Below are 24,724 nucleotides of genomic sequence, written 5' to 3'. Positions count from 1 at the left end.
TGAGTTTTAAATAATATTTCCATTTGTAGATCCTTCTCCTAAAGGACTTTCAACTTCGGAAATGCCACGAGAATCTTCATCTGCCCCTACATTAGAAGCAGGTGTGCCAGAAACAAGTAGTCATTCCTCAATATCAAGTAAGATTTTCTCTGGCGATCATTTCACTTGTGCATTGATTTTGGAACACAATTTGTTGCATTGCTTAAAACTTTGCAATCTTTTTTTCCCCTTTTAAAAATGTATTAGCTGCCTTGGTGATCCTCTCTTGTATTCTCTGAGACCCTGAGGTGTGGCATGGCCCACTTTAGTCTATACCTCAAATGTTTTATTAATCATATGGTTACTGTTTGGCCAAGAATCCTAATTAGTTAAAGAATAATCACTGAATTTCATCAATGAATAAAATAAAAATTATCTACTATTAGTCTACACATAGAGCAGGGATCTGGTTATATGAGATGTAAAAAGCAGTATCCATAAGAATTGTACACATTTATTTAATTTGAATCTCCTCTATCCTGACAAAATTTTATCTAGATTATCATAAAATAAATGTATCATATATCATGAACCCATAGGCGTGACTGAATCTAGCCTTTTTGGATTGGAAAATAAAAATGGTGTGACCAGTTATTGCAGGATGTATAGAAGGCTAATGTTTTGGTGCTGGGTCCTAGAGAAGGGCGAGTTCGTTGGATTTCCATCAGGGTGTCCACCTAGTTCAGTGGAGTCAACTAATAGACTTTATTTTTTTTTTTTTGCATTGTAAGTAATCTAGAGTAATTTTATTTTATTTTATTTTATTTTTTTCATTTTTCTTTTATTATTCATATGTGCATACAAGGCTTGGTTCATTTCTCCCCCCTGCCCCCACCCCCTCCCTTACCACCCACTCCGCCCCCTCTCTCTCCCCCGCCTCAATACCCAGCAGAAACTATTTTGCCCTTATTTCTAATTTTCTTGTAGAGAGAGTATAAGCAATAATAGGAAGGAACAAGGGTTTTTGCTGGTTGAGATAAGGATAGCTATACAGGGCATTGACTCACATTGATTTCCTGTGCGTGGGTGTTACCTTCTAGGTTAATTCTTTTTGATCTAACCTTTTCTCTAGTACCTGTTCCCCTTTTCCTATTGGCCTCAGTTGCTTTAAGGTATCTGCTTTAGTTTCTCTGCGTTAAGGGCAACAAATGCTAGCTAGTTTTTTAGGTGTCTTACCTATCCTCACCCCTTCCTTGTGTGCTCTCGCTTTTATCATGTGCTCATAGTCCAATCCTCTTGTTGTGTTTGCCCTTGACCTCATGTCCACATATGAGAGAGAACATACGATTTTTGGTCTTTTGAGCCAGGCTAACCTCACTCAGAATGATGTTCTCCAATTCCATCCATTTACCAGCGAATGATAACATTTCGTTCTTCTTCCTGGCTGCATAAAATTCCATTGTGTATAGATACCACATTTTCTTTAATCCATTCGTCAGTGGTGGGGCATCTTGGCTGTTTCCATAACTTGGCTATTGTGAATAGTGCTGCAATAAACATGGATGTGCAGGTGCCTCTGGAGTAACAGTCTTTTAGATATATCCCCAAGAGTGGTATTGCTGGATCAAATGATAGATCGATGTCCAGCTTTTTAAGTAGCCTCCAAATTTTTTCCAGAGTGGTTGTACTAGTCTACATTCCCACCAACAGTGTAAGAGGGTTCCTTTTTCCCCGCATCCTCGCCAACACCTGTTGTTGCTGGTGTTGCTGATGATGGCTATTCTAACAGGGGTGAGGTGGAATCTTAGCGTGGTTTTAATTTGCATTTCCTTTATTGCTAGAGATGGTGAGCATTTTTTCATGTGTTTTCTGGTCAACTAATAGACTTTAGCACAGGAAATCTTAATGGGAACCAGATACAAACAAAGGTGGAACTCTATAAGCCTTTGCCACATGTGCTGATAAGTTCTGTATTCCATGTGGATGCTGCCTGAAGAGCCAGTCAATTTTCATTTGACCATCTTTTGCAATTAGGATGATCCTGAAGAGCCAGATAAAGATCTCAATGTAAATGCTGGACTGGTAGTGTGGAGTATCGCCATTGTCATCATCATTGTTGTCATCATCATCATTCATTTGTATATTCATTCATTCAGAAATTATTCATTATTGTCTGGCAGGTGTCAGGCAGTCTGCTTGGCACTGGGGATCACAGGTGAATAAATAAGCTCCTTGTTCTCAAGGAGCTTAGAGGTATAATAGTAATTATGGCTATCATTTATTGGACACCTATTGTGTGCTAGGCACTGAACTGAATTGTTCACATATATTATGTAATCCAATCCTTATTTGAGCACTGCCTGGCAGATTGTTGACTCCATTTTACAGATGGGAAACTGAGGTTCAAAAAGGCTAAAAGACTTGCCTAAAGTTATACAGCTACTAAGTGATAGAAACAGGAATTGATGCTAGGTCTGTTAGATTTCCAAGCCTAGGTTCTTTTTTTAGTATAACACACTGTCTTGGAGTAATTCAAAGTCAATTATAAGATTATAGAAATTCTAAGAAATAGTTCCAAGTGACAGTTATTTGCCATTTGGTAGCAAAGAATAATACCTTGTTCTAAATCTAATTGTTCTTCTTTTATCACAAAATGTTTCTTAACATGATAAAATGCCTTTAAGTCCATATAACAAAATCATGAAAGTGTATTTTCTTTCCCTAATTTGCATGGATAATCTAAAAATGACAGTAAATTCGGATTAGAATTTCAAGTAGATATAATTTGAGATAGGATGATTAAGTCTGTGTAACTTCAATGCAGGTTAAATGTATCATAAAATAAATGTATCGCTAGGTGCCAGTGGCTCATGCCTGTAATCCTGGCTACTCAGGAGGAAGAGATCAGGGGATCACAGTTCAAATTCAGCCCAGGCAAATAGTGTTGCAAGACCCTATCTCTAAAAACCTCATCACAAAAAAGGGCTGGGAGTGGCTCAAGGCGTAGGCTTTGACTTCAAGCCCTAGCACTGAAAACAAAACAAAACAAAATCATGATCCCAAAGTCATGATTGAATCTAGCCTTTTTGGATTTAATTTAACACACCATAAGATTTTCGCCTTTCCTCTCCTTGGCATTAAAAGCATGCACTTTATAGCTCTTGGTAGTGTGCTCTTGGAGGCATAATAAAGCTAGGTATCTTATACATGAGGCTAGACCTTAAGGGTTTTTGTTGTCTTTAAAACTGAGAGGCTGGGAGTGTAACTCAGTTGTACTTGCCTAGCATATGTACTTGCTTGGGTTCCATCCCCAGCACTACAAAAGAATACAAAAACAAAACTGAGAACTGGAGAAATTGTTCAATCACTAGAAGTTTTAAACCCCTATTTGATTGAGTCTACAAGATGTTACTAATTTTTAATTTGTTAAATCTTTTAAATTAATGAATTTTATTTAAAGCTGCACTTTTCAGATAAGTCATAAAATTATAAAATTTACCAATAAACAACTAAAATAAGAGATATTTAACATTAGGTTGATTAGTCATTTCCCTAAATTCAGATAACATGGACTCCAAGACACAAGAATTCCCATCACATTCTTTTTCTTGCTCAATTTATTAGCTAGTTATTTTATAGCTAAACATGCCATGACCACCATAAATCATGTAGCATGCTAATTGCATCAGAAATAATGTTATAATTGATTTCACCTTACACCAAGTTGCTGCCTTGCTATCATGATTGTGAAACCTGTGTACAACATTTAAAGCTTTCCAGGGGCCATCCAGTCATCCTGGTTTGTGCTATCACTTTCTAGGATATGTTCATGGCTTTGGTTTCTGAAATTGGCATTATATAAGAGAGTGAAAACACACAAACTGTCAAATGTCCAAGTGTGTGGAGTCATGTAGAAAAGCCACGTTGTTGGTGCTCTGTCTCTTATGCTGGGTTGGTTGGTACAGTTTGGTGGGGCCTCTCACAGTGGAATAGGAGCAAAGAAGGTAGGCTACTTTCTAACTTAGCAGAGTATTAGCAGAGTGCCTTTTGTTGTTTCCTGGTTAGAAAATGCATATAACTTTTCATTATTGGTAGTATATTTGTCAGTGCTTAATTCTGGATAACAATTTTACCATTGTTTCTAAAACAAAGATGAGTACAGGAACATACTTATGAAATGCTATTTGATTCACATTTTTCAAACAGTAGGTAGGAGATCATATAGAGATTGGAAACAGCAATAGAGTTGATATGTTTTGGTTTTAGGACCATCTTTGTTGCTGATTGGTTCCATAGTAACATAATTTCATTTGCTTCAATACTCTTTCTAAAAATTGAGGTTGATATGTGTCATCCTACTCCAAAATGTACAAGCACATATGCACACACACACACACACACACACACATCATATATATATGCATATATACTGGAGGACTTCATGGAGATATAATGAAGACTGAAACTGTGTATGAATAAGCTCTGTTAAAAGTTGAGCTATAAATTCAAAGTAAAATTATCTGTCTTAAATCCTTTTTGGAGTGTGGTGGAGTATGTAAATAAAAAGCAAATGAAAATAATCATATTTCATTCAGCTGTAACTGGGGTAAATATTTTCAGGTTGCAGATCATTACTAAAGGACACTTTTACTGTCTATACTGAATAAAGAAAGACACTTGGAACAGCAGAGTGCCTTAGGTTTTCACTTGGATAGAAGCATATAATTTATCAAAGTTATGAATAAGTAATTAAGATTCATATGGATGTGTAGAGCCTTTGTGTCCTGTGGAAATTTGTTCCCCCTAGTAATCATCTCCTAATTTCCTTCATATAGCTCAGTATAGGCAGATGAAAAGGGGATCCCTGGGAGTTCTGACAATGAGCCAGTTAATGAAGCGACAGCTGGAACACCAGTCTAGCGCCCCCCATAACATCAGCAACTGGGACACTGGTGGGTCAAGCCTTTTCTTCTTGTTTTACCTCTCAGACTAGCTAATGCCACTTTCTCTGTGTCCACTCTGCTCCTTGTTAAGGAATAAATTTTCTCTCATGTTCTTTGGTTCAAATAATTTTAAAAACCTAAAGCAATAAGTCTATTTAAACTTTCCAAGTGTTCTAGAGCAATATGTTCTTCCATCTAGCGGCTCTTTTTACTCTTAGACCCAAATTTTAGATCTTAGGTTGTCAGTCTGGGGAAAGGGAAACTATGATTTCATGATGAACATTAAAAAACACACAGCAGAGTATCAATATTCCCTCTTTTATAAATTATGAAGTACCAAAGAATAAATGAATATTAATAATAATGGTAGTAGTAATAACTAATGTCAGCTCAGTAATGTAGTGATCTACCAGTAGGTTTGGGAATATGAGTTCTGTGTTTTAGTCAGAAAGGTCACCAGGTTGCAGCCACACACCCTCCTGCTCATAAGATGGAACTGTATCTAATTAGTTTTTGAAAAAATATTTTTTGTTGGGACTCTGTGGTTTGAACCCAAGGCTTTGCACTTGCAAAGCAGGCACTTGCAAAGCAAGCATTCTACTGCTTGAGCCATACCTCTAGTCCATTTTGGTCTGGTTATTTTGGAGATGGAGGTCTCACAAACTGTTTTCCCAGGATGGCCTAGAACCTCAATCTTCCAATCTCAGTCTCTCAGGTAGCTAGGATGACAGGCATGAGACCTTAAAACCTGACTCTAAGATTAGTTTTAAAGAAAGAATTGACTTCCATGTCTAAAACATGATCACTCTGCATTTTCTAAACCTTGTTAATATATTCTTTACCTATACTACCTTCTCAAGCCAGTAATACTGCCACAATCCTCTTTGAATTCCCTGCCTTTCTTTTTCCTTTTTAAATTAAATAGGCCATTTTTAGGTATAAGACTATATACATGAAAGCACTTTGAAGCATACAAATACTATGAAGATATAAGTGTTTATTACTATGACATGCTGTGGTAGGCATCATACACTCTTTTCAGTCTCTTGTTAAGTACTTTCTGTCTATGGTTATAAGAAATTATCTTAATATTCTTCATTATGACTACCAATTACAATGCCCACAAACCAAATACTGAGATTTTGGTTTTTAAAATTATGTGTGTGTGTGTGTGTGTGTGTCTGTCATCTTACTTGCCCTTATTATTCTTCAAAAAAGAGCATTTATCTAGATAATTAAATTCCATATACCACACCCAATCCCACATGTAACAGACAGTTTCAGTTGTTTTGAACTTTGTAAAAGTTCTTAACATTTTAAAGGTTTAGTATTTTCTCTTTGTTTAGTGATTTGTGGGAGTGAACAGTGAGTAGCCAAAAGCCAACAGGCAAGGGAAGGAGAAAGACAGTAGATAGTCAACCTCAAGAATTTATTTAGCTTGAGTAGAGTCCTTCTGTCCATACCAAAGAGGACTGTGTTTCTCTCTCTACAGAGTTGAAGCTATGTAAGGATCTGAGAATGGAAGCTTTACTTTGGTTAAGTGTCTAGTATTAAATCCTAGGTTGACCTGAGGACTCTGAACATCATTTTACCATGCTGTTGTTTTTTGTAATAAGTAACTATTTTAGGTTCTGTCTAAATTACAGCCTAGTTTGATTGACTAGGCAGAGTATAAAAAAAGGTGAATTGGTCCCAATTTCCAGTCTGAATTTTAATCTTAAAAAAACTACATGATGACAAATAATCCCTTTAACTGAATTTTTCAATTTTCAACCAGACTTCAACTTTATTCATATCACTGTGGTTTCTTATTTAAAACTTCCCATTTACATGCTGTCTGAATTTCTTTCAGCTGAGTGTTCCTGGGCTTCTTCTCCATCCTCCAAGTTGGTTCTGTGCTCCCTTAAGTCCCACTAGAGTTTTATCTCCGTATTCTCAGGGTTTTTTGTTTGTTTATGATGTTAGTGGCATGTGACTTTAAACCACATGTTGATTCAGTGACTCACCAGTCTCCACCAAGAACAGATGTGGCCATACATTTGAGAAAGGTAGCCTAAAACATGGGTCATAACAGATCACCTTGGTATATATTAGCATACTTACAGAGTACCTGCCCCTTATGCATTGAACACACTGAGATGAGTTGCTTCTTTGTCTCATCTTTCATGTGAATAAATATTCCTGAAGCACCTCTTCTCCATTTCTGCTCCTGCCCCTAGTCCTGTTCTCCATCTTTCAGTCAAATGCCTGTCATTTCCTTCTACCAGGTCCATGTATTTTGTCTACAAACGTTCTGGCCATTATCCCAAATTATCACTTATGTATTTGTGATTTTTATAAGACATTTCTTTCGTGGCCATGACATTGGCCTCTCATTTTGTATCAGGAGATACAGGATTTGTACTTTTTTGAAGTGAGGAGAGATCCGGACTTCTTAATGGATATTTCTGGGTGTTCTCTGCTTTCTGATGCATTTCATTTAACTGGATGGCAGGCTTATAAGAAAACCCAAGCAATTCTACCCTAAAATCTAGGATGTATCCTTTAAATGTTAATGATCACCAGTAACAATGATCAAAACAATGGCCCAAAGAGATTATTGGTTATACCTATTGCAATGTGAATTGTGCTAAAATAATCACATTAAAGACTGAAATGCTCTATTTATCCACAGAACAGATACAGCTGGGAAAACGCCAATGTAATGTGCCAATGTGCCTAAATCCTGACCTGGAGGGACAGCCGTTGAGAATGAGAGGTTGGTTGAGTCAGAGTGTCAGACTGTAGAGCTGAAAGACTGTATACATCTGTCACTTAGTCACCCAGCAGATGCGGAAACCTCTTCAGTGGTTCTATGAAGTGGTCCAACCTCTGAAAAATACCTTCAGGGCCTGGGAATGCATGAAAGTCCTCACTCGTAGTGACTTCATAACCCTTCATGCCACACAAAACAAGTATAGTATCTCTCACTTAACTTTTTGGACATTTGAAAATAGCCATCTATTGCTTATTCCCTCAGCTGTTTCTAGATTGGGCATTCCGGGTCCTGCAACATTCCTCCAACATGTATCAGTTTTCCATATAACCCTATGTATACTTTTCTGAGCCTGGTCCAGCTCAGAAAAGTATATATATATATATATATGTATATACATATATATATATATATATATACACATATGACTTTATTCTGCTCATAGGAGCAATCTGTGCTAAGATCATCAGTTTTTTTTTTAAACCCATTCTATGAATTTTAACTAAGAAGTATTAATCCTTACTTTTGTTCCTCTTGAAATTCAGAAGGCAGATTAATTTATCATTGGCAAGAAAAAGTTTTTTAAAAACTATAAGTGCATCTGCTAAGGTATTCTTTTAAATCAAGAAGACCTGTTTCTCTAGACCACACTATTCTTCTGGTTTTCCTGGGAGTTATCCAGCTTTTCTAATCACTTCTTTGGTTTTAAGTAGCAGTTTTAGCCCGTTATCAAAGGAGGTGAGATTCTTCTCATCTTGGGGCTAGAAAAAGCTTTTATGAGCAGAAGTCAGGGTGTTGGACAAATCTTTGGTGCTTGTTTGTGACCTAGTGACTGAGTAGTAGTAAAAATAGAATTAGATAAAGTAAATCAAAATATAAAGCTGATACCTGTCTCTTTCATGGTAAGCCAAAGAATCCACTAGTGCAGCTGAGGGGACTGACACACAATTTTAGTTTCTCCTATCTCCAAAATTCCTAGAGGGGTTTTTGTCAATGTCTCCAGTTTTGAAGTTGGTCCTCTCCTTATTTATATTTCTGAGAACCCTCTGTTTCTGCTTCTAGTTCTGTACAGAAGGAACTCTGAATATTCAGGAGGGGAACCAGTAATGGTGGCCTTAGAAGTATTTACAGCAGCTCAGGGATAAAGGACTGCCTTTTTAATATTGCAGACTTAGTTGTGACTCAGCAATAGCAAAAGGTAGCTGAGGTCTATGGCTTTGTTTTTTGCATTTCTCACCTTCTTGTACATTATTCTTTGTTTCCACCTCAGTAGCAGGATTCAGAAAGTCATTGATTTAGCTAATGTTGCCCTGTAAGGACCAATGTCTAGTAACTTAACTTACATGCTTTCACAGATGACTGCCATAAATTCTGCATCATATAGTCTGTGTTGTCATATAGAAAAACAACTTCACAATGCTATTATTTTAAAAAAAAATGCCTCTTTGACTGGGCGCTTATAGCTCACGTCTATATTCCTAGCTACTTGGGAGGCTGAGATCAGGAGGATCATAGTTTGAAGACTTCTTTTATCTTTGCCTAGTTTTTGCCTTTTCTATTATTGATCAATTTATAATTATGCTTGTAATACTATTGCTTCCACTCAAAGCAAACTCATATTTATGAAACAATCAGAGATCTTTGTTAATGATACATTTAGGATCACTTAGGAAACAATATTATCTCAGAGATAGTTGATAAATATAGCAATAAAATTTTTAGTCTTATTTGGGAGATTAGGAAGTGACATAAAGATATTTTCAGATACTTTTCCTTTGTGGTATGAATGCGAGTTTCCAGTTTCTCATAAAACATTTTATAACCTCTAATTGGGCAAGGTAGTCTATAGTATGGAAATCATGTTGACTTTGAAAAAACTTCAATACATTTTTTCCTGTCTGATTGAAAAATTGCCCATTGGCTAGGTTTCTAAAATTTTTATTTTGATTCCTTTTGAAACCATCCCCTCAATCATTATTCATCTCCTATTTAAGAGAGATCATGTAGGGGTTTTTTTCAGCACCACATTGCCAGTGTCTTGATGAGAAACATATTATTCAATGACCATTGAGGCTTTTTTTGTCTTCTTTCCTATTTGAAGAACTCAGAATCTGAGTTATTACTTTGTAGAACAAGGCATTATTCTGGATTGTCAGTTGGGGATTCATCTTGGATGCCTCATTTGCAGTCCCCAGAGAGTTTTCCCAGCACTGGAGGCTTTCTTAATGGAGAATACCCTCATGACTCTCCAGATTTATTCATCATTGGAGTATGTTGCTCAGATTCCTGCTTTAAATTTTTTTGAAGGGATCAAACCCCAAAGTTTTGAACACTGTGGTATTGATTGGCTAAAGTGCAGTGAGTCACTGAATGGTACCTTCAAAACACTTGATGTTTCATTCATAAATACTGCAGTTAGAAAAATGAAGTCTTTTTGCTTTGGAGTTTATGGTATTAATTTCTAAAATAGAAAACTGCACCAATATTTCCTAGCTCAAATATCTCCCCTTGCTTAGGTATGTGAAGTTCTGGACTCCCATTTCCTTCCCATATTAGCAATACTTTAATGTTGATAGGCATTTGTGCTTTTAGAAATGCAGTATCGTATGGGAAGCTTTTATTTATGTTAGCAAATAAGGGTGTTACTGACTTAGGGATACCCTAGAATAGATTTTCCCCTTTGTCATCTTTGTCTTAGTACCCTGTTGGTACATCTGAACTGTTTCTGATTTTTTTCAAAGTCAAGAAGCAAGGGAGAGATAGACATCTAGCTCTTAAAATCATACAAGCAGAAACAAATCACATTCTTTCTTCACTTAATTTCACTGTTGAGGGTTTTCACAATGCAGTTGGGATATCCAAGTCACAGTCCTGTGAATGTGATCTTCAGAGGGTTTATAAGAGCAGAATGGGGCCTTTCCTGGCCCCAGAAGCTGATCTTTATTTACTGTTTGTCTCTTTGCTGCTTACCCAGGTGCCACTAAATCCAGCTTGCTGTCAGCACCCAGCATAGTCAGTATGTTTGTGCCTGCACCTGAAGAATTCACTGATGAGCAGCCAACAGTGATGACGGACAAGTAAGTTCACAGAGTTATTTTCTTCACCATATTTATAGTATTAGTTTGGTGACCAGGGTTGTGAGAGAGTATAAGAGAAAACATGCTTTGCTTTTAAGTCAGGCTTTGTTCTTCAAAAAGCTGAGTGTAAATGTTGGTCTGTATTGTGATTTTAGAAATACTGTGTTATCTGACCAATCTTTGTGCTTAGGCATTTCTTTTTTTTATTCAGATGAATGCAAATAATACCACTTACTATTATCTCTAGCAATAGTTCAACACCATAAAAATTCCTCAGCCAGAAGCTTCAAATGGTTAGAATGGGAATAAGGTTGAGACTCCATTCTTATTCCATCATGGCAGCAGAATCCATTCTCTGAATCTCAGACTGGTTAGTCACCTCTCAGCTTGTCAGCATGCAATAGCCCCAAATTTCTTCTAAGATAAAGCCCAAATGCCTTAGATTATTAGATGAAGCCTTTTAGATTGTGAAGGTATGGCCCTACAACTCCTCACCAGGAACTTTCCTCAGCCCCCTCACCCTTTCCAGAGCATTCTGATGTGTTCTCTCCTGTGTGATTTCATAAGTACTCTTCTCTTTGTACTTTTCTTCCTGGTGAACTCCTATTCCTGCTTCAATACCTAACTTAAGACAGAATTTCCCGGATTCCCCTGGAATGGCAGGATTAGTCATGCCATTCTCCAGTTTCCTATTGCAGCTGGTACATCTCTTTTCTAGCACTTATTGCATTGTATTTTATTTATTTGTTTAAATGATACATGTATATGTTCTATAATGGATTGTGAGTTCCTTAGAGGCTTTTTTTTTCTATTTTATACTCTAAGCTTCCTGTATATTATCTGGCATATAAGTACTTGTTCAGAGAGTTATGATTAAAAAAAAATAAGACTTGTAGGATTTCAGATTTGGAAGATCCCCTTGGATCAGAAAAGTCTTGATAAAGGTGACCCAATTGCAAATTGATAAAAGGAGAGCAGTGTGAGGTGGAAAGGTCTGGTAGGAGTACCCATGCAGCTAACCATCCATTATTCATTCAGTACTGAGGTATGGCCGTTACAGAAGAAGTGAAGGGGTATAGCTGCCTTGAAATGTCCACATGGTGAACCTTGAGGTACTTCTGAGTCTTCTCGGTTCCTCCTTTAGTATGACTCCCTCTCCCAAGTCCCGATCTTTTTTAGTTGCTTCCTAGTAGCTTGTGTGTGTACTCCATTTGTTTTTATTACAAATGTGAAATCTTTATGTTAAAAATTAATTTTAAGAAAATTGTATCTTTATTTGCTTATATTTAGGAGAATGTGAAGTCTTTGTGTTAAAAATTAATTTTAAGAAAAATTTTATCTTTGCGTGCTTACATTTAAGAGAATTTCAGATGGGAAGGTCAAACTAGCAAGTGTACTCTGCTGCCTTTGCTTTTCCTAGATTTCAACTTTACCTAATAAATCTGGCTTTAGTTGAATTGAATTAAATGGAACCTACGTTAGGATGTTACAGAGAGCAGTGAGTTGTGAGCTACTTACGAGCAGGTGCCATTGTTTGTTATGTGTTGTGCTTAGTAGTCCTACCAGCCCAGACTCCCCAGGTTTTCTAGTGTTTAATTCACTTGAGTTCTCCACTCTTACTCATAAATAAGACATTTTTTGAAAGCTTCTATTCATGTCTAGGCATTTTTCACTTTTCATTTTGACAAATCAAAGAAAAATCTAGTCACTAACTATCCTTAGCCATAATTTCACATTTAAAATCCAGAACATTCACGATTAGTCTAATTGACACTCATTCTAAAGGGAAGCAATAACTCATGTGTAGCTAGATGCTTGTAAACTGAACATGTCTTCAGCAATTAAGAGGAACTTCATGATTTCTGTTATGCTGTGGTCTTTCTATATGTAAGGTGATGGTGTCACTATTACCATGGGGTTATTAACTTCCTTTTGGGGACTTTTATAAAACTCATGAGAAATGTCTGTGTGTTGTACATTATCTTGAACCATAGCTGGCTTTCATGGAAAGCATTTCTTCCTTTGTTTTCTTCACAGGTGCCATGATTGTGGGGCCATTCTTGAAGAATATGATGAAGAAACCCTTGGGCTGGCAATTGTAGTTCTTTCCACATTCATTCACTTAAGCCCAGACTTGGCAGCTCCACTGTTGCTGGATATCATGCAGTCTGTGGGAAGGTAAATGTCAGACGCTTCTGTTTTACTTGGCAGGGCAGACCTTATTCGAACTACAACTTGAAATAAAAATGATCAGTTTGAAAGTGAAGCATTCAGATACCTTGTAGATGCTTAATTATCTCTAGGATTGGTTCAGACTAGTTTAAAAAACTGAATGGACTGATCTTTTGATTGAATTCCCCAGATGTGTAAGGTCACGAGTCACAATGTCAGAGTGAAGCTAAAGGAATCTGCTCTAATGTTTGCTGTTCCCATTACTATATGAGCTGATGTACATGACAGTGATCATGAGCTAATACCTGTAGCAGTGTTCACAGCTATCGGTAATTCATAGTGAGCACTGTGTTAGCAATTATTGTTAGTATTGTCATCATCTCTCTCTACATGTTTTGAGATGGATTCTCTAGCTATTTTACCTTCTCAAGGGGGCCTCACTTTGATATGCAACTTGGGGCATTACTATGTGTATTACATAGCAGCTTTGCATTTCTGACTCAGATAAAGTAAGGATGTACACATTTTGGGAATAGGATTTTCAGCCTGCAGAAAGATTAAGCTTGGCTGCTTTGAGTGCTCACATTAAGAAAATTCCCATTATTAGATACTAGAAGATAAATGATATATTTCATGGACATGGCTATGAATAAGTTTCAATCCAGTAAAAAAATGAACACAAGTTACAGGAGAGGACTGACTTAAGTTTTGCATGAATTTATGAGTTTCCAGTCTATGCTAGCATAGTGCTAGGTGCTTTGGACCATAGGCATCAAGACCTACTTTCTGCCCTCAAGTGATCTGTAGCTTAGGGTTTTTGTATTGTTGTTTATTTGTTTGTCCATTTGTTTTTGAGATAAGGTCTCAATATGTAGCTCGGGCTGGCCTTGAACTCATGATCTTCCATCCTGGGTGCTGCTGGTATTACAGGTGTGTACCACCATGCCCAACTGTGGCTTAGTTGTTAAAAAGGAAGTTAGGTGTGGAATCACTGAGTGGTCAGACAAGATACGGCGTAATTAAGTGATGTAATACATAGTATGAATGTAAGTGGTATGGAGGTTCAGAATGGAAGCAATTTCTTAGAGGCATTCTACAAAGGAGTAAGATAAGAATTAGATTCTGAAAATTTCTAGCATTTGAGGTAAGGCAAGAGAATGAATCTTAATGGAGCTAAAATTTAGCTCTTTTTTTGAAAATGAAAAAATACTTATATCAAGTTAAAGACAAACAGGAAAACATTAAAAACTCTACCCCATAAATATATAGCCCCATTACTCTCCTTCCCTCATTTTTTTTGTAGTATCCTTAGAGTCATATAGTCCAAGACAGTATAAAGTTAAGTGTAATCACCCTAAGCTAAACCTCAAAATAGTCAATGTGGAAAGTAAGTATGGGAACATTGGGAAATAAGAAAACACTGAATTATTTTATCTAAGCCCTTGATTTTAACCCAATCTTAATAATTGTAGAATAAATGTTGTATTGGCTATCAGTAATACTTTAATATAAGATCAAAATTATTGTCAATACTTTTTAGTTTTGGAACAGATATAATTACTGTTCTGGTCTGTTGCCATCTTCTTAAAACAGCTGATATAAGTTGTTGTAGATACATGGAGGAGATTGTTTTTGGTTTTTTTGATGTTTTAACAAAAACAAAAATAATCCATGTTCGAGCACTGCCAGCTGTTAGGATAGAAACACATGAGCTTTGAAGAAAAGCAAGAACAACAAAAATAGCAGAACATACGTTTTTGCATATCTACATATACATATAGTTAAATCTTTACCTCCTTCAGGCAGACTAGAAAGAGACAGGGAGAGCATTTAATGCAAACTGCCACTATTCTTAGCAACCTAAGTTTAATCAACTAAGCGGCCAAGAAGATAGATTCGGCAGTCACCTAATTCAGTCTTCCTTGCCTCAGTTCCACTACAAAGAATAAATGAGGTAATGTGGATTTGCAAACACTTTATTTTTGTCAGTTATGAACATAGACACCATTCCCAGGGTGTTCTAAGAGTCTGTAAGCTCAATATAACCCTTTCATTTCTCACTCAGACTTTTCCATGTGATTTTGTATTTTGCTCTCTACATCCTTTAAGATTACATTTCCTGCAACCTTAATTGCTGTTTATTTGCCAATGTTTATCTATTCATTGTAAAGTCAACAGCATGAGAGGGCCCATAACCAAAGCAACTGAAAATGGTGTCTGGTTTTAACCATTACTGAGCTGCTATTCCTCTCCTAATAGATCCTTAGCTCAGCTCACTCTTGAAGTCTTAAAAGAAAATAAATTTGTGGAATTCTCCCTATTTGTTTCTTCAGTAGCTTACTAAGCAAGATATGTTCTTCTAAATCCCCCAGTTTAGTAATTCTCCTTCTATATGAAGACATATAGCATATTTCCATGCATAGAGTCATGTAATTGTACTTTTTGAAATTATGTGGTATATATCAGTTACTTAACCTAATATATTTCTCTTCTCAGTGTGATGGATTTTCTTCTTTATAATTTCAATTCAACAATTAGTTAACAAATTCCTTTGTTTTCTATTTTGCTATCTTATAGAGGCTTTGGTGATTTGTGGTTTGTTCACAGTTATCTTTCAGAGGTTGTAGACAAAGAAATGAATTTGATTTGAGTTAATAAAGGGATAGACTGAGTCAAATGTTGTCCAGGTTTCAATCTAACCTGGCTGCAAAGGCCATTTGGTAGGTTGGATGGATGACAGAAAGCCAACTTTAACTGCATGTCACTTCATGAAAATCTGTGCCTTAATGCAGAAAGTAGAGTTCAGGGATGGGCACTGACCACTGAGTAGGCTCTCTGATCCAGGTCTAAATCTGAACTATAATCCTACCTCAGTACTAATACATTTCATCATGAAAACCTAAGATACTTCTGTGACTCTGTTTACTTTATTTCTTAGATTGGCGTCCAGCACAACCTTTTCTAATCAAGCAGAAAGGTAAGGTCTTAAAAGTGGGCCCAAATTTCACTTTCTTTTTGTTCCCCATGCATGCTCATCCTTTTTCTAAAACAGTAGTGTATATTCCCTGGAAGGACTATTCTTGGTTCCAGTTGCAGCCCCAAAGAACACTAGGTTATTATTTGTATTCATACCTTCATTTATTCACTCATTCATTGATTCATTCATTCATTCTAGTCAATAAATACTTTTAGGATACTCATGGTTTTATTTCTTTTTCTTCTTTTTTTTTTTTTTTTTGCTTGAACCCAGGATTTTGTGATGATAGGCAAGAGCTCTTCCACTGAGCTATACACCCAGCCTCAATACTTAGGTTTTAATTAAGGGTAAAACTGACATGAGGGGCTGGGATGTAGCTCAGTGGCACTGTGCTTGCCTAGCATGATCGAGGCCCTGGGTTTGATCCCAGCACCCAAAAAAAAAAAAAAAACAAAACTGACATGATTCCTGTCCTTATGGGGTTACAGTCTACTGGGGAGGCAAACATGAATTAATATCCATTCAAAATTGTAATTGTAAACTGTGCTAAGTGCTATGGAAAATCCGCATAGAGACTTACAGAATATTAATTCGTTCAACAAGTACTTATGGAGTTACTACTAGATACTAAGGATATGGTGGTTTACAAAATGACAAATCCTGGTTCTCATGAACTTATATTCAAGTTGAAGAGGAAGAAAATAAGCAAAATAACCAATAAGAAAACTGATATGTAACTTAGTATCATTTAGTGAGAAATGCTATGAAAACCTTTAGCTCCAGGTGATAGAGACTGATGTTTGGATATATGGTCAAGGACAGCCTCTCAGGGGAACTGATATTTGAACAAAACCTAAGTAAAGTGAGAGTGATCCATGCAGCAATTTATGGAAAGAACATTCTAAGCAAAGAACAGCAAAGATAAAGGAAAGGAAAATAGCTAGTACTGCTTGGGGAACATATCAGTGAGGCTGGAATGAGCACAGAAAAGGTTGTAGGAGATGAAGTGAACAAGGTAGTGAGGAGCCAGGCCAGGTAGAACCATAAAGGTCACTCTAAGTTTAGCTTTTACAGAATGAAACACAGAGACACTGGAGTGAGGAGCAACATGTTTTACCTTATATTTTGTTTTTTTTTTAATTTCTTTTATTCATATATGCATACAATATTTGGGTCATTTCTCCCCCCTTCCTCCCCTTCCCTCTGCCCCCTCCCTTTCCCCTCCTTCCCCTCTTGCTACCCGGCAGAAACTATTTTGCCCTTATCTCTAATTTTGTTGAAGAGAGAGTATAAGCCATAATAGGAAGGAACAAGGGGTTTTGCTGGTTGAGATAAGGATAGCTATACAGGGCATTGACTCACATTGATTTCCTGTGCGTGTTTTTTTCCATCATTTCATTTTATTTATTTATTTTTCTTTTATTATTCATATATGCATACAAGGCTTGGGTCATTTCTCCCCCCGTCCCCACGCCCTCCCTTACCACCCACTCCGCCCCCTCCCTCTCCCCCCCACCCCCTCAATACCCAGCAGAAACTATTTTGCCCTTATTTCTAATTTTGTTGTAGAGAGAGTAGAAGCAATAATAGGAAGGAACAAGGGGTTTTGCTGGTTGAGATAAGGATAGCTATACAGGGCATTGACTCACATTGATTCCCTGTGCGTGTGTGTTACCTTCTAGGTTAATTCTTTTTGATCTCACCTTTTCTCTAGTTCCTGGTCCCCTTCTCCTATTGGCCTCAGTTGCTTTTAAGGTATCTGCTTTAGTTTCTCTGAGTTGAGGGCAACAAATGCTAGCTAATTTTTTAGGTGTCTTACCTATCCTCACCTCTCCCTTGTGTGCTCTTGCTTTTATCATGTGCTCAAAGTCCAATCCCATTGTTGTCTTTGCCTGTGATCTAATGTCCGAATATGAGGGAGAACATACGTCTTTTGGGCCAGGCTAATCTCACTCGGAATGATGTTCTTCAATTCTATCCATTTACCAGCGAATGATAACATTTCGTTCTTCTTCATGGCTGCATAAAATTCCCTGGTGTATAAATACCACATTTTCTTGATCCATTCGTTGTAGTGGGGCATCTTGGCTGTTTCCATCACTTGGCTATTGTGAATAGTGCTGCAATAAACATGGGTGTGCAGGTGCCTCTGGAGTAACCTGTGTCACATTCTTTTGGGTATATCCCCAAGAGTGGTATTGCTGGATCATATGGTAGATCAATGTTTAGATTTTTAAAAAAATTTTTATTGTTTTATTATTCATATGTGCATACAATGCTTGGGTCTTTTCTCCCCCCTGCCCCCACCCCCTCCCTTACCACCCGCTCCGCCCTCCCTCTCCCCCTCCCCCCCTCGATACCCGGCAGAAACTATTTTGCCCTTATCTCTAATTTTGTTGAAGAGAGAGTATAAGCAATAATAGGAAGGAACAAGGGTTTTTGCTGGTTGAGATAAGGATAGCTATACAGGGAGTTGACTCACATTGCTTTCCTGTACATATGTGTTACATTCTAAATTAATTCTTTTTGAACTAACCTTGTCTCTATTTCCTTGTCCCCTTCTCCTATTGGCCTCTGTCACTTTAAAGTTTTTGCTTTAGTTTCTCTGCATTGAGGGCAACAAATGCTGTCTTGTTTTTTGGGTGTCTTACATATCCTCATACCTCCCTTGTGTGCTCTTGCTTTATCATGTGATCAAAGTCCAGTCCCCTTGTGTTTACCCTTGATCTAATGTCCGTATATGAGGGAGAACATACGATTTTTGGTCTTCTGGGCCTGGCTAACCTCGCTCAGAATGTTACCTTATATTTTGAAAGAATAACTTTCTAGTTCAGTTCATAGACTCAAATAGTGGAGTAGTTATTGCCAGGGGTTGGGGGAGGAGGAAACAGGTAATTATGTAATCAATGAGCATGAAAGTTTAGTTAAGCAGTTCTACAACACTGGATCTATAGTCAACAATAATGTATTATACACTTAAAAATTTAAGAGGATAGATCTCCTGCTGTGTTTTTATCACAATAAAATTGAAAAAAAAAAACTCACTGTGTACCCAGGCTACCCTGGAACTTACCATGTAGCCCAGGCTAACCTCAAGTTTGCGATTCTCTTGCCTCAGCCTTCCAAGTGCTGGAATTACAGGTGTGCACCTTCATGCCTGGCTAAAATTAAACAACTTAAAAATAAAACAGATTTTTTTTAAAAAGAAAGGGTTATTCTTGCTTATGTGTTTAAAATAGATCATGGCGGGGTGAGAGTAGAAGTGGGGAAATCAATTTGGAAACCTTTTCAGTGATGAATGTAAAAGATGATGGATGGACTTGCTCACAAGTGGCAAGAAGTTGTCACATGAAGGATCTGTTCAGGAGATACTTTGAAAGTAAAGCCAACAAAGTTTGCTGATAGATTGGTTATTAGGTGCAAAAGAAAGAGGAAACACAAATGACTCTCAGGTTTGGTGTAAACAACTGGGTAGGTGGTATTCTATTTACTGAGGCAGGTAAGCCTAGATAAAGGCTGATGCCACGAGTAGCACTAAATGCTAAATTAACTAAATTTACTAGTTCTGATCTAGTCCTGGTATAGTGACAAGGAAAGGGAGAAGGGAAGGTGGCTCCCTTAAGAAGTGACATTTTAACTAAGATCTGAAAAAAATGAGTTAAACTAACCTCAAGAGCATGTGCAACAGTCCTGAAGTGGTAAAGAACATAGTACACAGGAGGAACTATGAAAAAGCCAGAGATTTGCTTGCCAAATTGTGCAGTACTTATAAATCACATTAAATATTTTGGGCTTATTTCTAGTAGTAGTCAGAAGGTACTTAATGATATTTAAACAGTGAGGGGTTTGTGTGTGTGGCACCTGCAAAGGTTTGGCTACATGTGGTGAAAGAACCAAAGGAAGGCAGAAATGAACGTCATACGTTACTTTGGGCACAGTGATCTCTCTCTGCCTTAATTTTCTTATCTTTAGTTTTCATATATTATGCTAATATATGTCCTTTTTGTGCCATAAGGATATATTCTTTGAGGGCCAAGTGATAAGAGTCTGTGTGACAGCATAACTGTAGCAGGTCCTACAAATATATGATGGTGGTATTGTTGTTATTGCATGTCTACAACTTAAGGTTTTGGCATGTTTTCTTTCCTTTCTTGTACTCTATTTGGGCACAGAAGTTTTTTTCTTTTTTTCCTTAGTGTGTAAGGAAGTACTATAAAACAATTTAAGATTACTATAAAGTTAAAAGAATTTTACAGTGAACACCTACATCCTATAATGAATATTTTGTTTTATCACCTATCCACTATCTATCCTTCCAACAATCTATTTTTGTAGTTATTATTATTTTATTATTATTACCCATTTATTCACATGTGCATACACTGTTTGGGTCCTTTCTCCCCCCTGGCTCCCCGTCCCCACCCTTTCTCCCCTCCCTCCTCGCTTCCAGGCAGAACCTGTTCTGTGCTTTTCTCCAGTTCCATTGAAGAGTAGAAATAAGCAGTAATAAGAAAGACATAGCGTTTTTGCTACCAACAATGCATTTTATGTTTGGATTTATTTCAAAGTAAATTTCAGACATTGGTATACTTTCTCCCCATATACTTTGGCAAAGTTAGCACTAAAGTTCAATTTTAATACATGGTTGTTTCTTTTTGCTGGCTTTTTTGAGTATGATTAACAAATATTCTAAATATTTGATGTTTTGATATACCATACACATTGTGAAACGCTTGTGACGAGGCAGCTAATTAACATATCCATCATCTTAGATAGTTATCTTTTTTTGTTTTTGGTAAGAACACTTGTGATCTGTCTTAGCAAATTTCAAGTGTATAATACATTATTAGTGATAATCGCCCATTATACATTAAATATAGCTGTATCTTTTATAAAATTCATATACTACACAAATCTTGAATGCATAATCACTGAATTTTGACAAATGCATGTGTGTATAACTCAAAACCCTGTCAAGATATAGAATGTTACCTTCAGTCTGGAAAGTTTCCTCATGTACCTTTCTAGCCAATCTCTACCTTATAGAGGCAAACACTTGTGATTTTCTTCTATCACAGATCACTTGTGATGCATAGAGCTTCATGTAAATGGAGTTGTATTGTATATGCTCTTTTGTACTGGAGTTCTTCATGAGATTTATCCATATTTGGTGCTCTCATCTGTAGTTTGTTCCTTTTTCAAAGCTGAAGAGCATCACCTAGTTTATCCAATTTCCTATTGCAGGATTTCTGGGTTATTTTCAGTACAGGGCAATTATAGATAGAGCTGCTATGAACATTCTTATATAAACCTTTTTGTAAACAAATATGTTCTTTTGGGGATGGAATTGTTGGATTGCAGAAAAGGTGTATGTTTAATTTTATAAAAATACTAGAACTTTTCTAATGTAAAGATTGATAAAAATGGTTATACTATTTCTCCTATATATAAAGTGGGAATGCCATTTTATATTCCCATCATTAATGTATGAGACTTCAGGTTGTCCCACATCCTTGCCAAACTTTGGTATTAGGATCTTTTGAATCTTTTAATTAGATTGTTTTTTTATTAGAGTTCTAGGACTTCTGTTTTGTTGATGCCAGTCTTTTGTTAAGTGTGTTTTGAGAATATGTTTGCCCAATCTGGGGTGTCTTTCTTTTTTTCTTTTTCTCTTTTCTTCTTCTCCCTCTCCTCTATTCTTTGTTCTTTCTCATTCTATACTGGAATTGAACTCAGGGCTTTGAGCTTTACAAGGTACGTGCTCTATAATTTGAGCCATGACTCCAGTCCTTTTTAAGTTTTTGTTTTCCAGATTGGGTCTTGCACTCAGCTTCGTATAGAATGGCCTAGAAGTGTGATCCTCCTATCTATGCCTCCCAAGTAGCTGGGACATCAGCCCTGCACCACTATGCCTGATTTGATTTTGAGATAGTGTCTCACTTACTTTTTCCAGGGCTAGCCTTGAATCATGATTCTTCTGTCTGTGTCTCCCAAATAGCTGGAATTACAGCCATGTACCACCATGTCCAGCTCTTACCTATTCATTTTCTTAATGGTATATCATTTGCTGAGAAATTTTAAATTTAGGTTAATTCTAATTATCAAAGCCTGAACATTTATCATTATTGCTTTCTGTTCCTTATCTAAGAAAATTGTCTACTTCCAAGTCTTACAGCTATTCTCCAACATTTTCTTTCAAAAGCTTTATGGTTTTAATAATTGTATTTAGTATTATGTGATCCATTTCAGATTAACTTTTATATATGGTATGAGGTAGTGGCATGTAGATATTCAGTTATTTTGGCATCTTTTTTTTATTTTTATTTTTTTTATTTTTTTTTTTTTACCAACAAGTTTTTTTTAAAGAAAAGGAAAACCTAACATGCCCATTGTAATTTCCCCACATGCAGCCACTGTTTGTTTTTTTAATGTGAAAATAAGTACAGTCAAGGTGCTCCTGTGGCAACATGAATTCCCAGGAACAGTCAAGAAATTGCTTCTGAGATCATTCCAGGTGTATTGTGGTTTTCGAAAATATCTCATCTCATATAAATTGAGCCATGATAACCCTTCCTCTGACTGTTCGCTGCTACCCAGACACAGAGCTGGGCTCCTTCCTGGCCTGTGGCCTTGGGCAGACAATCAGACATCTTGAAGATGCCAGGTCAAGCCTGGGCCTTCCTCAGGTGGCTACTTCCTTAGCTCCCAGACCACCCGTTGTCAAATGCCAGAGGTTATTAGGGATAGGAGGGCAGGAAGCCAAGGCCAAGATTTCTGTGTCCCATCCCCTCCCTGTGTCCCACCCCAATGCTCTACCGTCCTCCCTAGAACCCTCTACCACCCACTTCCCAAACCCCACCACCTTCCTGACACCTCCAGTGCTCACCTCCCCATTCCTGGGCCCATTCCTGTCCCTGACTCATGGGTAAACCCCTCCGCAGTCCCCTGTGGGACATTCTGGCATCTGCTATGTCTAGATGGTCCATGCCCACAGCCACATGCTGTCCTCTTGCTTTTACTTGGTGTATAAGGAGGCATCTTTTTTTTAAAGAGTAGTTTTTAAGACTCCTTTCCTTATTGGATCACTATGGTGTCTGTTAAACTTTAAATACCATATAAGGATAGGTCTATTTCTGGGCTTCCTATCCTGCCCTTTTGGTCTATATGTTAATCCTTAAACTAGCAGTACCACATCTTGATTACAGTAGCTGTATGTAAGTCTTGAAGTCAGGTAGCATGACTCCTCCAAATTTAGTCTTATTTTCAAGATTGGTTTAGATATCTAGATTCTTTAAATTTCCATACAAATCTTAGAATAAACCTGCTGGGCTTATATTGAAAATATAAAAATAACTGACACAAAAATAGTGAATTGTCCAATTCATGAATATGATATACATCTCCCTTTCATTAGATCTTTAATTTCTCTTAATTAAAAAAAATGTTCAAGTGTATAGGTCTCAGTACATCTTTTGCTAAATTAATTCCCAAGAATTTAATGTTTTTCAATGCTAACGTAAATGGAATTTTGAAAATTTTCATTTTTAACTACTTGATGCTGGTATATAAATTCATTTTTTATATTAACATTGTATCTTAGCAAAATTCACTCATCAGTTCTAGAACTTACTTTCTAGATTCTTTTGTAGATTTGACTTTATATGGAAAAAATATATCCTCTGCAAACAGTGATAGTTTTACTACTTCCTTTCTGATCTTTTTTGCTTTTATTTCTTTTTTAATACTATACTGGAATGGCTAGAACTACCACAACAAAAATAGAGATGAGGAGTGGGCATTCTTTCTTTGTTTTTGTCTTACAAAGAAAGTATTCAGTATCTCACTGTTAGGTTAGCTATAGATTTTTCAGAGATGCCTTTTAACAAATTGAGGATGTTTCCTTCTATTTTCAATGTATTGAGTTTAATAGTGTGTTTGTTACTTTTTGTCAAATGTGTTTTCTGCATCTACTGAAATAAAAGGGTTTTGTCCTTTATTCTTTAATATGTTGAATTATGTTGGTTGATTTTAAATCTTAAACTAGTCTTATACTTCTGGAATAAACCTTACTTGAATGATATGCCATTCTTTAACTCTGTAGTTGGATTTAATGCCATGAAGAGTATTGACTTGTTTTTTCTCTTTCCATTTATGCTTTCTTTTTATTCATTCAGATAATGACCTTATCTGATTTTAGTTTTACAGCCTCATAAAACATACTGGGAAAGGTTCCTTTCTTCTGTTTTCTGAACATTATTGTAAGTTTGGGGTTAGTTTTCCTGAAGAACACTTTTGGCCTAAATGTGTTTTTCAGGGTAGGCATGGCATACTGAGGGAAAAAATGGTATAACTTAAGTAAGCAAGACTTTGTACTTTTTTGTCATTTTGGAATCTTTGATTTCTTCTTTCTTCCTTCTAGTAACTTATTCCCTAACCATTTCAAGAAATGTCCTTTCTGGTATCTTGTTCTACCAGGCAGAACCACATAAAGATCATTTGGCCTTCTTGCCAGGCAGAAGTGTACAATGAGCGAAGGGAAAACTGCGCCTACCAAAGTCCTATCCTTTTTTTACTACTACCAGCTCAAAGACAAAAGAAAGTTTCCCGGATCTCCCTCTCTGCAGTTTCCCTCAGAGCAACTCTCTTAGTCAATTATACTCTCTTGGGAGAATCTTGCTGAGAGTCCTCATCCAGGGTTTCTGTCCTAACTATGCTAGTCCCTGAACATATGGCCTGATCAGGTCACCATTTTCCCCTAGAACTTGGAATGCTTATCTGTACTTTGGGAGGCCAGGAATAAGTCTGGGATCACTCTGGCATT

General features: G+C 36.8%; 1 protein-coding gene across 30 annotated transcripts in view; it reads left to right on the top strand.

Moving 5' to 3' along the window:
• The window catches only part of Unc79 (unc-79 homolog, NALCN channel complex subunit), a 261,091-nt gene that overhangs the window by 186,663 nt on the left and 49,704 nt on the right, over positions 1-24,724 (top strand). For 26 of the 30 annotated variants that reach the window (XM_074067276.1, XM_074067275.1, XM_074067270.1 and 23 more), the window contains 6 exons: positions 30-137; positions 4,815-4,931; positions 7,597-7,680; positions 10,652-10,754; positions 12,792-12,932; positions 15,865-15,903. In XM_074067276.1, coding sequence (XP_073923377.1) covers positions 30-137; positions 4,815-4,931; positions 7,597-7,680; positions 10,652-10,754; positions 12,792-12,932; positions 15,865-15,903 — 592 coding nt within the window. The remainder of the gene's footprint in view (positions 1-29; positions 138-4,814; positions 4,932-7,596; positions 7,681-10,651; positions 10,755-12,791; positions 12,933-15,864; positions 15,904-24,724) is intronic. The other 4 variants (XM_074067273.1, XM_074067263.1, XM_074067262.1 and 1 more) reach the window with 3 other exon arrangements.

This window comes from Castor canadensis, chromosome 3 (assembly GCF_047511655.1).
Source record: "Castor canadensis chromosome 3, mCasCan1.hap1v2, whole genome shotgun sequence".
Taxonomy (NCBI): Eukaryota; Metazoa; Chordata; class Mammalia; order Rodentia; family Castoridae; genus Castor; species Castor canadensis.
This window is presented reverse-complemented; position numbering and strand designations above follow the sequence as displayed.